Source organism: Cannabis sativa, chromosome 2 (genome assembly GCF_029168945.1).
Source record: "Cannabis sativa cultivar Pink pepper isolate KNU-18-1 chromosome 2, ASM2916894v1, whole genome shotgun sequence".
Taxonomy (NCBI): Eukaryota; Viridiplantae; Streptophyta; class Magnoliopsida; order Rosales; family Cannabaceae; genus Cannabis; species Cannabis sativa.
The window spans coordinates 90,495,884-90,507,863 of NC_083602.1; the positions used below are offsets into that span (position 1 = coordinate 90,495,884).

The 11,980-nt window shown below is 33.5% G+C and overlaps 2 protein-coding genes across 2 annotated transcripts; one reads left to right on the top strand and one right to left on the bottom strand.

Moving 5' to 3' along the window:
* The first annotated feature begins 1,223 nt into the window (after positions 1 to 1,223).
* On the top strand, positions 1,224 to 3,297 carry LOC115719769 (lysM domain receptor-like kinase 3). The gene has a single exon (XM_030648957.2). The coding sequence runs from the start codon at positions 1,738 to 1,740 to the stop codon at positions 3,157 to 3,159; it is 1,422 nt and encodes a 473-aa protein (XP_030504817.2). The 5' UTR covers positions 1,224 to 1,737; the 3' UTR covers positions 3,160 to 3,297.
* Positions 3,298 to 4,093: 796 nt separating this feature from the next.
* Positions 4,094 to 10,029, bottom strand: LOC115720589 (uncharacterized). Its single transcript, XM_030649735.2, has 9 exons — positions 9,822 to 10,029; positions 8,816 to 8,906; positions 8,433 to 8,625; positions 7,903 to 7,949; positions 6,497 to 6,554; positions 5,579 to 6,405; positions 4,950 to 5,231; positions 4,792 to 4,848; positions 4,094 to 4,677 (listed from the first exon to the last, which is right to left on the bottom strand). The coding sequence occupies exons 2-9, from the start codon at positions 8,837 to 8,839 to the stop codon at positions 4,486 to 4,488; spliced, it is 1,680 nt and encodes a 559-aa protein (XP_030505595.2). The 5' UTR covers positions 8,840 to 8,906; positions 9,822 to 10,029; the 3' UTR covers positions 4,094 to 4,485.
* Positions 10,030 to 11,980: the final 1,951 nt, after the last annotated feature.

Consider the following 11,980-nt stretch of genomic DNA (forward strand, 5'->3'; position numbering starts at 1 on the left):
TTACACTTACTCATTTATAGTAGGTAGAAAGAATAGTTAAGCTGCATGTTTTAAAACTTACTTTTAAAAGCTGAGTATATAATACATTTACATATCGTATTGTAGTAATAACAAATAACACTATGTTTGAATAAAATTTTACATTGTATTAATTATTACTATCATAAATTTTAATATAATACAACTCATAATATTTAATACATAACAAGTAATTCGTATTAATTTGTATTATAATATTTAGAAAGAATCCGAATTTGGAGATTAGGGGTTGGACTCACACTTGACCAATGTACTATTTAAAAGATTAGTACAACCAAAAAAACTTTCCTTGTTCTCACATTTGACTTTCATTTGGGAGATTTGGAGTTTGGACCTCAATTTTTAATGTTATAGTCTTTATTTTAAAAAAAATTCACAAATTTCCTAATATTTACAATTATAAATTTCTCGATTTGTTCTTATAGGATTTTTTTCACATGTCAAGCTCGGCCCTGTAGTATCTTAAAGGTTATCGTTATACTCACTTTCCAAACCCAAACGTGAAGATAGTATATTAAAAATAGTCTCATATTGCTAATGTGTAAAAATTTTACCATATATAAAATGAATAAAATAGAACCTCAGACATCTTATCATATACTCACTTTCATATCCAAAATTCTAACACAAACCCCGACCCAGATTCGGTCTCTAACCCGTACCAAGACTCTAACCTAAGACACGAACCCGAGGCCCAAACCCTAGCCCCGAATTCGAACCCTTGACTTGGTTCCCGACCAAAACCGCAAACCACAGCGCACAACTTGACAAAAATCCAAACCACAACTGCACCGCAAATAATTTTAAATCATATATAAAATGATTGAGTACTCATCTTATTGCCAATTGGTTTTAAGATGAAATAACATATACCTTATCATACACTCACTTTCATATCTTAAATTCTAACGCAAACCCCGACCCGAATCTGATCTCAAACCCGCACCTAGACTCCAACCCTAGCCCCAGATCCGAACCCTTGACCTGGTCCCCAACCAAAACAGCAAACCACATCACACTATATAATTTGACAAAAATACAAACTATACAAACCACAACCACACCGTAAATACTTTAAAACTACAATATTTATGCAATGTGGGCAATTTAATGCAATTTGAGAACACCCCTATCATAAATAAAGTTGCAAACCCAAAATTTAAAGTAAGGAAGAGGCAATTTTTTTTTTTTTTGTAAAAGAGGGGCAAAACTAAACTCAAAAAGAAAAAAAAATGTTGGTGGTGGTATTGTAACCCTTAACATGTAATCTAGCTTAACTATTACACTAAATATAATTTATGTCTGTGAATATTATTTTTTATAATATATATCATAACTAATTAAAATATATATAATTTCTTTTTTCAATTTTTTTTTTAAGAAGATGACTGTCCTCTCGCTTCCATGGGGTCCACCTCTGCATAAATGTGTCAAACACAACACAACTCCTTCTTCCTCAAATAAAAGTCAAAACAAATTTCAACACCACCCCACCAATATAAAAAAGAAGGGACCTCAATCCACAAAACATTTTCTTCAAAAAAAAGATTTGTTGTTCGATTCCAAAAAATCAAGTTTGATCTTTTTTTACCTAATAGTATTATCATCCACCCCAAAAAGAAATTGAAAAGAGAAGACTAAAAAAGACTACCATGCTCCGCCGCAACTATTACACCTTTTCTCTTATTCTTCTTTATTATGTCATCATCCAAACCCTTCAAATCTTTATTCTCCACTTCACCACGCATGTGTAAAACCAAAATGGCCACTCAAGCGGCCCAGCCCATCTCCGCCACTACGGCCCAACGGGCCCACCACCACCACCGAGCCCAACCCAACACCTCTCCTCCTTCCTCCTCTTCTTCTCTTCCACCGTCACGAACTCAACGATCCAACCCGCCCGAGTCGACTCGGTCCCAAAAGCAACCACACAGACCAACCACCTCCGAGGCTTCCAGCTCCACCTCTAGCGCCGCCGGCTACTCATCTGGCTCCAGCTACAAGTTCTCCTCCGGAACCTCGATTTCGAGCCGTACATCGCTTACGAGTCTGCGCGAAACCCTACCTGAAAACCCTAACATCTACGATTTCAAAGAGATCTGTGTAGCTACGAATAATTTTCTAGCTAAGCGTTATAGTTCGTCGTCTTCGACTCCTTCTTGGCGGTGCGATCTTCGAGGTAAGGATGTGATTGTGTTTCAGAGAAAGTTTTGGAGAAAGATTGAGATGCCTGAGCTACAAGAAAGATTCTCTGTTATTTGTAGGAGTCATCATAGTAGTATTATTAAGCTACTCGGTGCTTCAATCTCTGGTGATCATATTTATTTGGTTTATGAGTTTATTAATGGAGCTAATCTCGCTGATTGTTTAAGAAACCCTAGAAATCCTGATTTCACTGTTCTTTCGACATGGTTATCGAGAATACAGATCGCGACGGATCTAGCTCACGGACTCGATTACATTCATAACCAGACTGGATTAAGCATAAATTTCGTTCATAATCACATTAAGAGTAGTAGTATTATAGTTACCGAACCTTATTTCAATTCGAGGATCTGTCATTTCGGCACTGCTCAATTATGCGGCGAGATCGACGAGAACGATAACCGGAAACAATCTAAGTCGAGAAATGAAATCAGTGAGATCACGGAACCGGATTTGAGTAGATCGAACAGTCGGAAAACGCAATTCCAGGGAGTTATGGGTTACATGGCGCCGGAATATCAAATCTCCGGTGTGGCCACACAAGAGACCGACGTGTACGCGTTCGGCGTGGTGATGTTAGAGCTCTTGTCCGGAGATGAGCCATTGAAGTACAGATTCGATAAGAGCGAACGCGTTTTCGTGAAGAGTTCGGTGATTGAATCGGCAACGGCGGCCGTGGACGGCGGAAGAGTGAGGACTTGGATTGATAAAAGGCTTAAGGACTCGTTCCCTGAAGACGTAGCTGATAAGCTAATCCGTTTGGGTTTGGATTGCGTACACGTGGATCCAATCGAACGGCCCAACATGGGACGCGTGGCAGGGAAGATTTCGAAGCTTTATTTAGCTTCAAAGAAATGGTCCGATAATTTAAGAGTTCCAACTGAGATTTCCGTTTCGCTTGCCCCTCGAAATTAATTTAATTTAATTGTTATTAATTTTAAAATAATTAATTATTTCTGGCGGCGGAAGAAAGTAGTTTTTTATATTTATGGGTTCAAATATGGAATGTTTTGAATTTTGTTTGTTTGATAAAATTATTTATTCTTTGGATAATTGTTTTTATTTTATTTTATTTTTGATTAAGACATAACTGTATATAATTATTGTATTGTATTAGATTTACTTTGAATAGAAGATTAACATACGTCATGATAAAGAATTTATTTGGTTTTATATTAAGTCAATTTTCATTGGTACGTTACCAAATTAAAGATATTCAATATTTTAAAAAAATTGATATATATTTTAGGTACACGGACACAAAGGTTGTTATCTATAGTAAAATAGTAATCAAAAGTAATCAAAAGAAAATCTATCCATAAAAGACTCAAAATGTTACATTTTTTTTTTTAATATTGGATAAATTTTTATTTAATTCCAAATAATTTATTCAAATCAATAATTAAATTATAAATTAAACCATTAAGCTTTTGTAGTTTTTCTAGACACCATTCGTTGGACAGACAAAAAAGGTTGTATGAATGAAATAAGGATCATGTGAACATTAGACCTAATACGACTTTTACTATATCAAAAGTCAACTCCAATGAATCCACATAACAATGTCAACGACCCCATAATGACACTTTATTTATTGAGAAAAGGAAACAACTGAAGATGACTGATTCTGATATGAATAATGGCCATTGAAGAGGCAATCAAACTTCAGCCATATACTATGTACAAGTCAACACTCAAAATTCATTGGACAAATAAAAAAGTCAAAGAAATCAACAACTGTTGATCATGAGAAGGAAGGTCATTTTCAATACAATAATTTACCTGTTATTTTAGCATTTATAGGAAGAGAAGAGACCAAAATTTGTACAAACAAAGACCACAACAAAAAAAAAAAAAGTCCAACTAAGACTGCAATTTTTCTTTTTTATACATAAGAAAAGAAACTATATTGCCTAGTGCAGATTGATAGAATCCATGTTTAAAGAAAACAAAATACTCTTTTTTAAGAAAACTCAAAAGCATTAAAAGAATCAAAGGTTAATAATTTCTACATATTAATTTGATGTTAATTGATGCATACTTAGCTCTCTACTACTACAAGATTAACAAAAAAAGGGGTCATCATCTAAGATCTATAACTAAAACACCAATTTATAAAATATTGACAGACTTTTTTACTTTCTTGCTTTTTAGATTCAGGTTAGCATGGTATACCCGTGAGGCCGTGACGTGTGTTGTAAGTGTTGTTCAAGGACTACTCGCGCAGACTTTCTTTGCTCCTTAGACAACGGTTGATAATGGGACTAATGCGTTAGAGGAGCCGGTAGAAAAGGATGAGACTGCTGGAACGGTGCAAGAATCTTTCGACCGGTTTTCTCTTGGATATGGATAGACAACAGCCAACTCCCTAACACGACACAGAATAGAATCTGGTACATAATTGCTCGATGCTTGCTTTCGACTTTGCTCAACCTAAATAAACATAATACGAAAAAGTTTAGGGATATAAAATGTACTGAACAAAATCAACTGAATTTCGGTTCTGCAAGACTTCAAAAGAAAAGAAAAAGTCAGCTTTAGCCTCACCTTTTCCTTGATATGCAATTGAGTACAGCTAGCCCTCAACAAATTCCGCCATTTGTCCTGAAACCACCCGATAAAGAACAATTTTTTTGGGATATTAAGTTTTAGATTCATCACAATTATTTCTTCATGAATAAAGAAATAATTTTTCGGTGAAGTACCTTGAGATCTACAGATGTACGGTGTGAAGAAGACGAAAATAGTAATCTCTTTATCTCAGTCCATCTTCCCACTCCACACTGAGAAACACCTTCAACTAACTTCACCACTTCCTCCGGAGTCCATGATATGTGACGCTTTCTACGAGTGTTGGCCTTTTGAGTAGAACTCCTTAGTACACACTCATCCTCCGAAATCTCATCCTGGGAGTCCACCGAATAACGCTCTGTATCATGTTTCTCGTTTTGATCCACCAATCCGTTATCCTTTGTAGATTCAGAGCCCTGGAGCAACAATTAGAGTTTAGAGCAAAAAAGGCATTTAATACTAACAGAAAAAAAAACATTCGATACAGTAACAACTGAACAACTATAGCACTTGGAAAACAGATCCTTGTAACCTAAATACCAATAGCCTATTAACACAGCATACAAGAAATCCACGGCATTTGCAAAGAAAAGAGATTAAAGGGAGAGTGCGGCATGAGAAATAGTTCTAGTAAAAGCTACTGAATTTATTGTACAAATGACCATTTTGAGGCTAGGATATTCAAATTGTGGCTTTGTGATGTTGGATATCTCTACATACAACTCAACACAAGAACCTTACAAGAAATTATAGTTGTACATACCAGAATGTATTTATTTTTCTTCGAGTGCTCTTTTTCCATCGGAAGACCGAAAGGAACTTGAATGCACCCTCCATTGAAAGAATCATCTTCAAATACTTCTGCATGAAATTCCTTCTGATGCCACTTGTACTTTTGATACCCATCATGCAGAATCCTATCCTTCAACTTTCTGCCTATCCCACATTTTCTATGATGAGATCTTGAATCGTAATTCAGAGATTCCTCAATATATCTCTTAGGTGGCTTTCTTGCTCTCTTTGGTGAGACTAGAAGTCCTGCTTGATCTCCTTCGTCTAAGGAACACATTTCAACTTTAACTGCAGAAGTGGAGGTCTTCAAAGATTCACAGCCATCTACCCTCTTCCTCTTCATTTGCTGGTTTTCTGAACTCCTTTCGTCATGCAACAGTCTTGTTACATGGCCAGTGACACTTCCAGAGTACACGACAAGGGATGAGAATGTAGTTTCGCCTTCATTTACATTAGAAGTTGCCTCAACTTTCACAAGGTTCATACTACTATCCAACTCCGCATAGTCTGAAAAATCATACAAGTTATCTTTCTTCGGCCAACTCTTTTCCATAAATGGTTCTCGTCCAGACATGTTATAGGTATCGTGTAATTCTTTGGCTCTGCCTTGGTCAAGCAAAGAAGAATGATGGTTGTTTCCATATTCTAAAACAGGAGTATTTGTAGAGGATAAGTCCACCATCTTATTACCAGAGCCGCTTCTATGGAAACCTTGGAATTGGTTTTCTACTCCACCAGTTCCCATTTCTTTGCAGTTTCCATAATCAAAGTTGCAAGCTTTATCAGTAAGTGTAGTATCTACAAAATGGGGGCAAAGAAAGCTTTTATTTGTACATCGATGCAACAAACTAACTTTCTATCTGCAAATCAGTAAGTATAGCGGACTCACCAATATGATACTCCTCGTGAACTTTAGTATTGACGTCTTGAAACTTGTCAGAAGACAACTATTAAAGGGAGAGAGAACAAATATCAATACTTTAGACACGTTACGTATTTGTAATTAGCAAGGGAAAAGAAAAAGTAATAAACAAAGCATACATATTTCAAGTGGAAAATGCAGCTAAACTTTGTAAGCTTGAATCATCACTCCAACTAAAATGAGAGATAATCACAACAGACAAGAAACCAAAACCTTGATTTTATACATACATGTCACCGAGAGAAATATTCACATTAGATACAGGTAAACAAACTTGCCATGTGGATTGGAAATGTTAAATTAATAATTTAATACCAGTGTTACTGAACTTACTCGTGTCTCTCCAACTAATTTCAACATGTTTATAAAAATTCTTAACCCATATCATATGCATCATCGGCTAAACCATTGTCCAGATAAATTTTTATAACATTAGTGGCTTACCACTCAAGTACAATAAGTGGAACAAATCATGCTCAACATGGTTGGCAAGAAGACAAACAAGACTACAACAATAATTTTTCCTTTTTTTTTTATGTTCGAATTTTTGGCCGTGGGAGTTCAACTGGGAGACCTCGCAGTGGCCCCGAGGTTTTTGACAAGAATGCAACAGTAATGACTTTGCATGGAATATTTTTAAAATGATTTCTAAAAGCTGACTTACAACATAGACACCCAAGGTGATAAAGACAGAGTAGGTGATATTCCTACAAGATAAAAAGAAACATGGAGCAAGGGCATATTGATGAGCCATGTTAGGAGCCTGAGAGCCTGAGTAATAAAAGATGACCCGATTAGCCTCTTATTCGGTTCTGAAAAGTACAGAGCCACTAAAAAGTTAGATCATAGCCAGAAGGCAAAGAAAAGAAATGGGCGAAAACAGTGGCCAGGTGATTGGAGAAAGGCACAAGAAAACCAGAAGAAAACACATTCCTTACTGTATACATATGCCCATATAACGAGCAAAAGGAAAGAAAAACAGAGCAAGTTTTCTGACATTAGCTTTACTACAAACAAAAACTTAGGAATACCATAAACATAAACAAAGAGCTGTAGCTTGAAAGCATAAAAGATTTAACCAACAAAATACAAAATAATTAATCTTATAGATTGATTTTAGCACGGGTATCCCTCTTGGCGAAAAGAAATAAATACAATTAGAGAACCCAACAACATAATACTAAAGTTCCACACACTGACAAAAAATGAAAAATCCCTTCCCCACAAGATAAAACAAGGAAAAATGCAGGCTTCAATCCCATTGCCAAGATGCCTCTAAAGACAAATTCATTTTTTGTCTCATAGACATCTTGAAATCATAAATACGCATAGCACTTAGCATAATTTAATAGGAAAAGGAAAACAATACATACCTCTGAGTTTTTTTCGGATCCTTTAGGAGACATAGGGTGAACAGTATCTACAAGATAATACACAAAAGCAAAATCAAATAAAACTATATAATTTAAAATATTAGACATCATAAATAATGTAGTGGCTTTGAAACAACACAAGCAACTCAATTCATGCATCAAAACATGCCATCATACCACCTACTCTTTTACTAGGACAAAAATTCCACAGAATTTCCGGTGAAAATTTACTGTTCAACAACCATTTTCTCACATTAGCTTTTAGATTGAATTCTATGGTAGTTCATGAACTACTATCAAGATTCTTTGGTGATGTCAGATTGCATGCTTTTAGATAATACAATGATATCACTTTAATCAGAGAAGGATATGAAAAAGGGATTTGTTAACAATAACTTATATAAATGTTACACACTGTACAACTGACACAGAAAAACCAAAGATTTGTCATAGAAGGAAATTATCTAATTAACTATTCTAAGTACTAAAGTTAGCGTGTGAACTAATGAGATAAAAAAAAAGTACCATACCAGCATCAAGTTTTATCTGATTCTGATCATAATCAAAAGTGCCTGATATATCTTCCATATTGAAGCATTTCTCAATTTGGAATGCATCCAAATCAAGAAGATCACCAACCCAATCCTCTTTACGAAGAGGTTCTACCAAAAAATGCTCCAAACCCACAGGTTCATCCGCAAAAATGGGCATATCAGAGTCAACCTACAGCAAAGCAATGTAAACTGTCACAACCAAGCCAGTGGGCAAAAAACTTTAATAATTGAAAAAGGAAATAACAACCAAAAAGGGAAAATCGCTTAAAATGATCTATTAAATTTGACATGGAGAAGAGCTTAGAAGAACAAAAAATAACACCGTTCATAACTCGTATGTAATTGTAAACTATACATACCTCATAAGGCTTACACGAGAACATACTTGCAATTGTTTGGATTCTTTACAGGTGATCAAAAATTCTCAAGGAAATATCCAGCGCAATCTCCCTGACATAATACAAGTTTTCAGCACGAAAATTCGACGACAAAAAGTACCTTAAAGTGAAAATAAAACTTCAAAAACTTGATAGTTTGATTCTATTCTAGCAAAACACAAAGACAATAATGAGCAACAACACTCTTTAACACTTCATATATTACAGAACAAAAAACCCTTCATCCAAACTAAAAATTATTTCAAAGGGGGCAGTGAATAAAACACCCAATTTGTAGTACCATCATGCTATGCCCTATGACCACTTGAAAGAATTGTCTTTAGTCAGCTAATTTGCTAGTTTTTCCTAATTATATTTACAGTCATTTGCATAGTTCACACTCAATTCTAAATTTAACAGCAAAACCATGTTCCATAAAGTAGAGACTTAAACCCTATCTATGCAATAAAGTAAAACCATCATTCCTAAGATAGCTCCAGTGTTTTCCAAATCCCATTATACCACAGATTAGTACAATTAGTCATTTTTCAACTTTCCTAATTTATCTAATACACCTTAATTTTAAGAAGACTACTCAGTTGGGTCACTTAGTTCCTAATAAGGCAACTCAAAAACCCCTTAAAGATGTCCATTTATTCAATTGAATACCTCACCCACTTTCATACTACCCCTCTGAACTACAATAAAGATAAGAGAAAGAAAAATAAACAATATGCAAAACAAGACAAACACAATATCACATAAATACATTTCTAAAAATAACCCATAAAACAAAAATTAGCAAAAAAAATAAAAAAGATTGTCTCAAGATAAACCTACAAAGCAAAAGAACCAAAAATTTCAGCAAAAATTAAAGGAAGAAGCTACCATAACCATATGTTAACAAAGAAAACCTAGTAATCATAACAGTAGTCATAATGTTTTAAGCAAAGAAAAGAACAAAAGGAAGTGTAGTATAGTATTATACCTCATGCAATAATAAGCAGAAAAATGAGGAAAAATTCCATTGTAACAAAGCTCGGTAGCATAGTTTTGCAGAAGAAGCAAAGCAGTAAACAAAAAATCACCACATTCCAATGGATTGTTTGAGCGAAAATGGTGAGAATTTTTTAGAGAGAGAAGTGGAAGAGGTGGAAAAGGAGGGAAAGTGTTTTGGTGAAGAGAGAGAAAAAGAGAGAGAGTGAGAATTTATATTTACGAGGTTTTTGCTTTTTTTTCTTATTAATTAATTTTGCAAATTTTGTTGCACTGATAAAGGGACAAGATTTTGTCCGATGATTTACTTTTACGGAATATAGTACATTAGATGTGTATCAGGGTATATTAAATGGGTCTCAGAACACGTTACTATTCTCTAACTCTACTTACCCCTAAATCAATGCTAGCCCTCAGATCAAATAACTCCACCATCTAACGACTGTCGTACATCACGGAATACATTCCGTGAAAGTACATTACGGGACAAAATCGTGTCCCTACATTCATATCTGTTTTAGAATTTTTAAGAAAATTGTTAATTATAATTTATTTTTGACAAATGCTAAAAGATACTTCTGATATCTAGTTATTTTTTAGTATTAATCGTATTAGTAGAATTAAGTATTGAGTTTTGTATAATTTTAAAACATAACTTTACTAAACAATTATAAAGTGTCGCCTACAAAAGGTGTTGGATACCACTGATAATTTTAAGATTTTCAAAAAAATTTAACACGATAAAAATGAGATTTAAATCGAAACTCTTAGTGAGAAATGCTAAAAGGCACTAGTAGTGTCTAGCACCCTCTTATGTATTACTATCGTTATTGGTAGAATTAAGTATCGAATCTCATATAGTTTAATATAATAGTTTTTAGAGAGTATCGCTAGTCGATCACAAAATAACACACTTAGAAAATACTAGATACTATTAATAAATAGCAACATTTCTTTTTATTCCATAGTTTTTATAATTATTTAAGATATTTTAATAAAATTTGAATAAATTTAAAATAATTTAAAATATAAAAACTAGTCTTCAAATAGTTAAAGAGTCAAGTATGTCTCTTCCAATATTTTTAGCATGTTAAATTTTATAATTGTGAGAAAAAGGTAAAATAAAAAAAAATTCTAAATTAATGTATTGCATTGTGGAAGCATCTATTAATTTTTTTTTTTTAATTTTTAATATTTTTGGGGTTCGGATTTGAAAGGAGAATAGGCTAAAAGAAGTGCATTGAAATTAGGGAGGGGGCGCGTGGAATCCGGAGCGTGGGGTTGTGCATTTGTAAAGAGAGTGGGGGACAGGTCAGAGTCAGACTGTAGGGCTTCACCTTTTTCCTGCCCATTAACAGTTTTTTTCTTTCTTTTTTAAATTTTCAGTGTTGGTCTCCTCAACCTCTAAAACGGCGCGTTAATTCCAATCAAATTAATTATTAATTTATCACTCAATTCATTTAATACAAATGTCTCGTTTCTCTTTATTAAAATTAATTAAAAATAGCCGTCAAAATACTTTTGTTTTCATTTTTATTTTATAGTATATTTAATATGTAAAAAAAAAATTAAAATTATTTTTCATAGAATGAATTTGAATTGATGAGTAATTACTCTCTATTATAATTTTTTAATTAATTTTTGTATTCGTATAAAAAAAATAACAAAATTTCGTTATAAATACAATATTATTTTTAAATAATTTATAATGTTGGTTTAAAATTTGTTTGAATACGTGCAGTAAACTGAAATATTAAGAATTCTATTTCTGGCAGGTCCGACCTTGAGCATAGGCGGACTAGACTTATACTTGGAGTCCACCTAACCTAGGGGTCCAAAAAAATTTTCTTTTTTTAAAATTATATATATTTTTATTAATTTTGAAACAGATCACATTTTTCTAAATAAGAGTCCAATTTTTTTTTTTCTTATGACTCAATAAATTTCAGAGCCGGCCTTAATTTTCGATATTGTAAACTATTCAAAAAAATTCAATGATGATATTGTAATTATAATAAATATTGCTATAAAAAAATATTCTAATAAATAATTTTAAGCGTGAAAATTAACGAAGAGGTTGTAATTAACACTCGCCATTTAAAATTACACGAAATTGTGTAATCCTTATTGTAATAAAAAGTTTTGATTTCA

What these genes read in the sequence shown, in the direction of transcription:
- LOC115719769 (XM_030648957.2), top strand. Translation starts at nt 1,738, where the DNA reads ATGTCATCATCCAAACCCTTCAAATCTTTATTCTCCACTTCACCACGC.
- LOC115720589 (XM_030649735.2), bottom strand. Translation starts at nt 8,839, where the DNA reads ATGTTCTCGTGTAAGCCTTATGAG. An exon ending in TCTCGTGTAAGCCTTATGAG is followed by an intron (nt 8,626 to 8,815) that starts GTATGTATAGTT and finishes GCTTTGCTGTAG; the next exon opens with GTTGACTCTGATATGCCCAT. An exon ending in TCACGAGGAGTATCATATTG is followed by an intron (nt 6,406 to 6,496) that starts GTGAGTCCGCTA and finishes CCCATTTTGTAG; the next exon opens with ATACTACACTTACTGATAAA.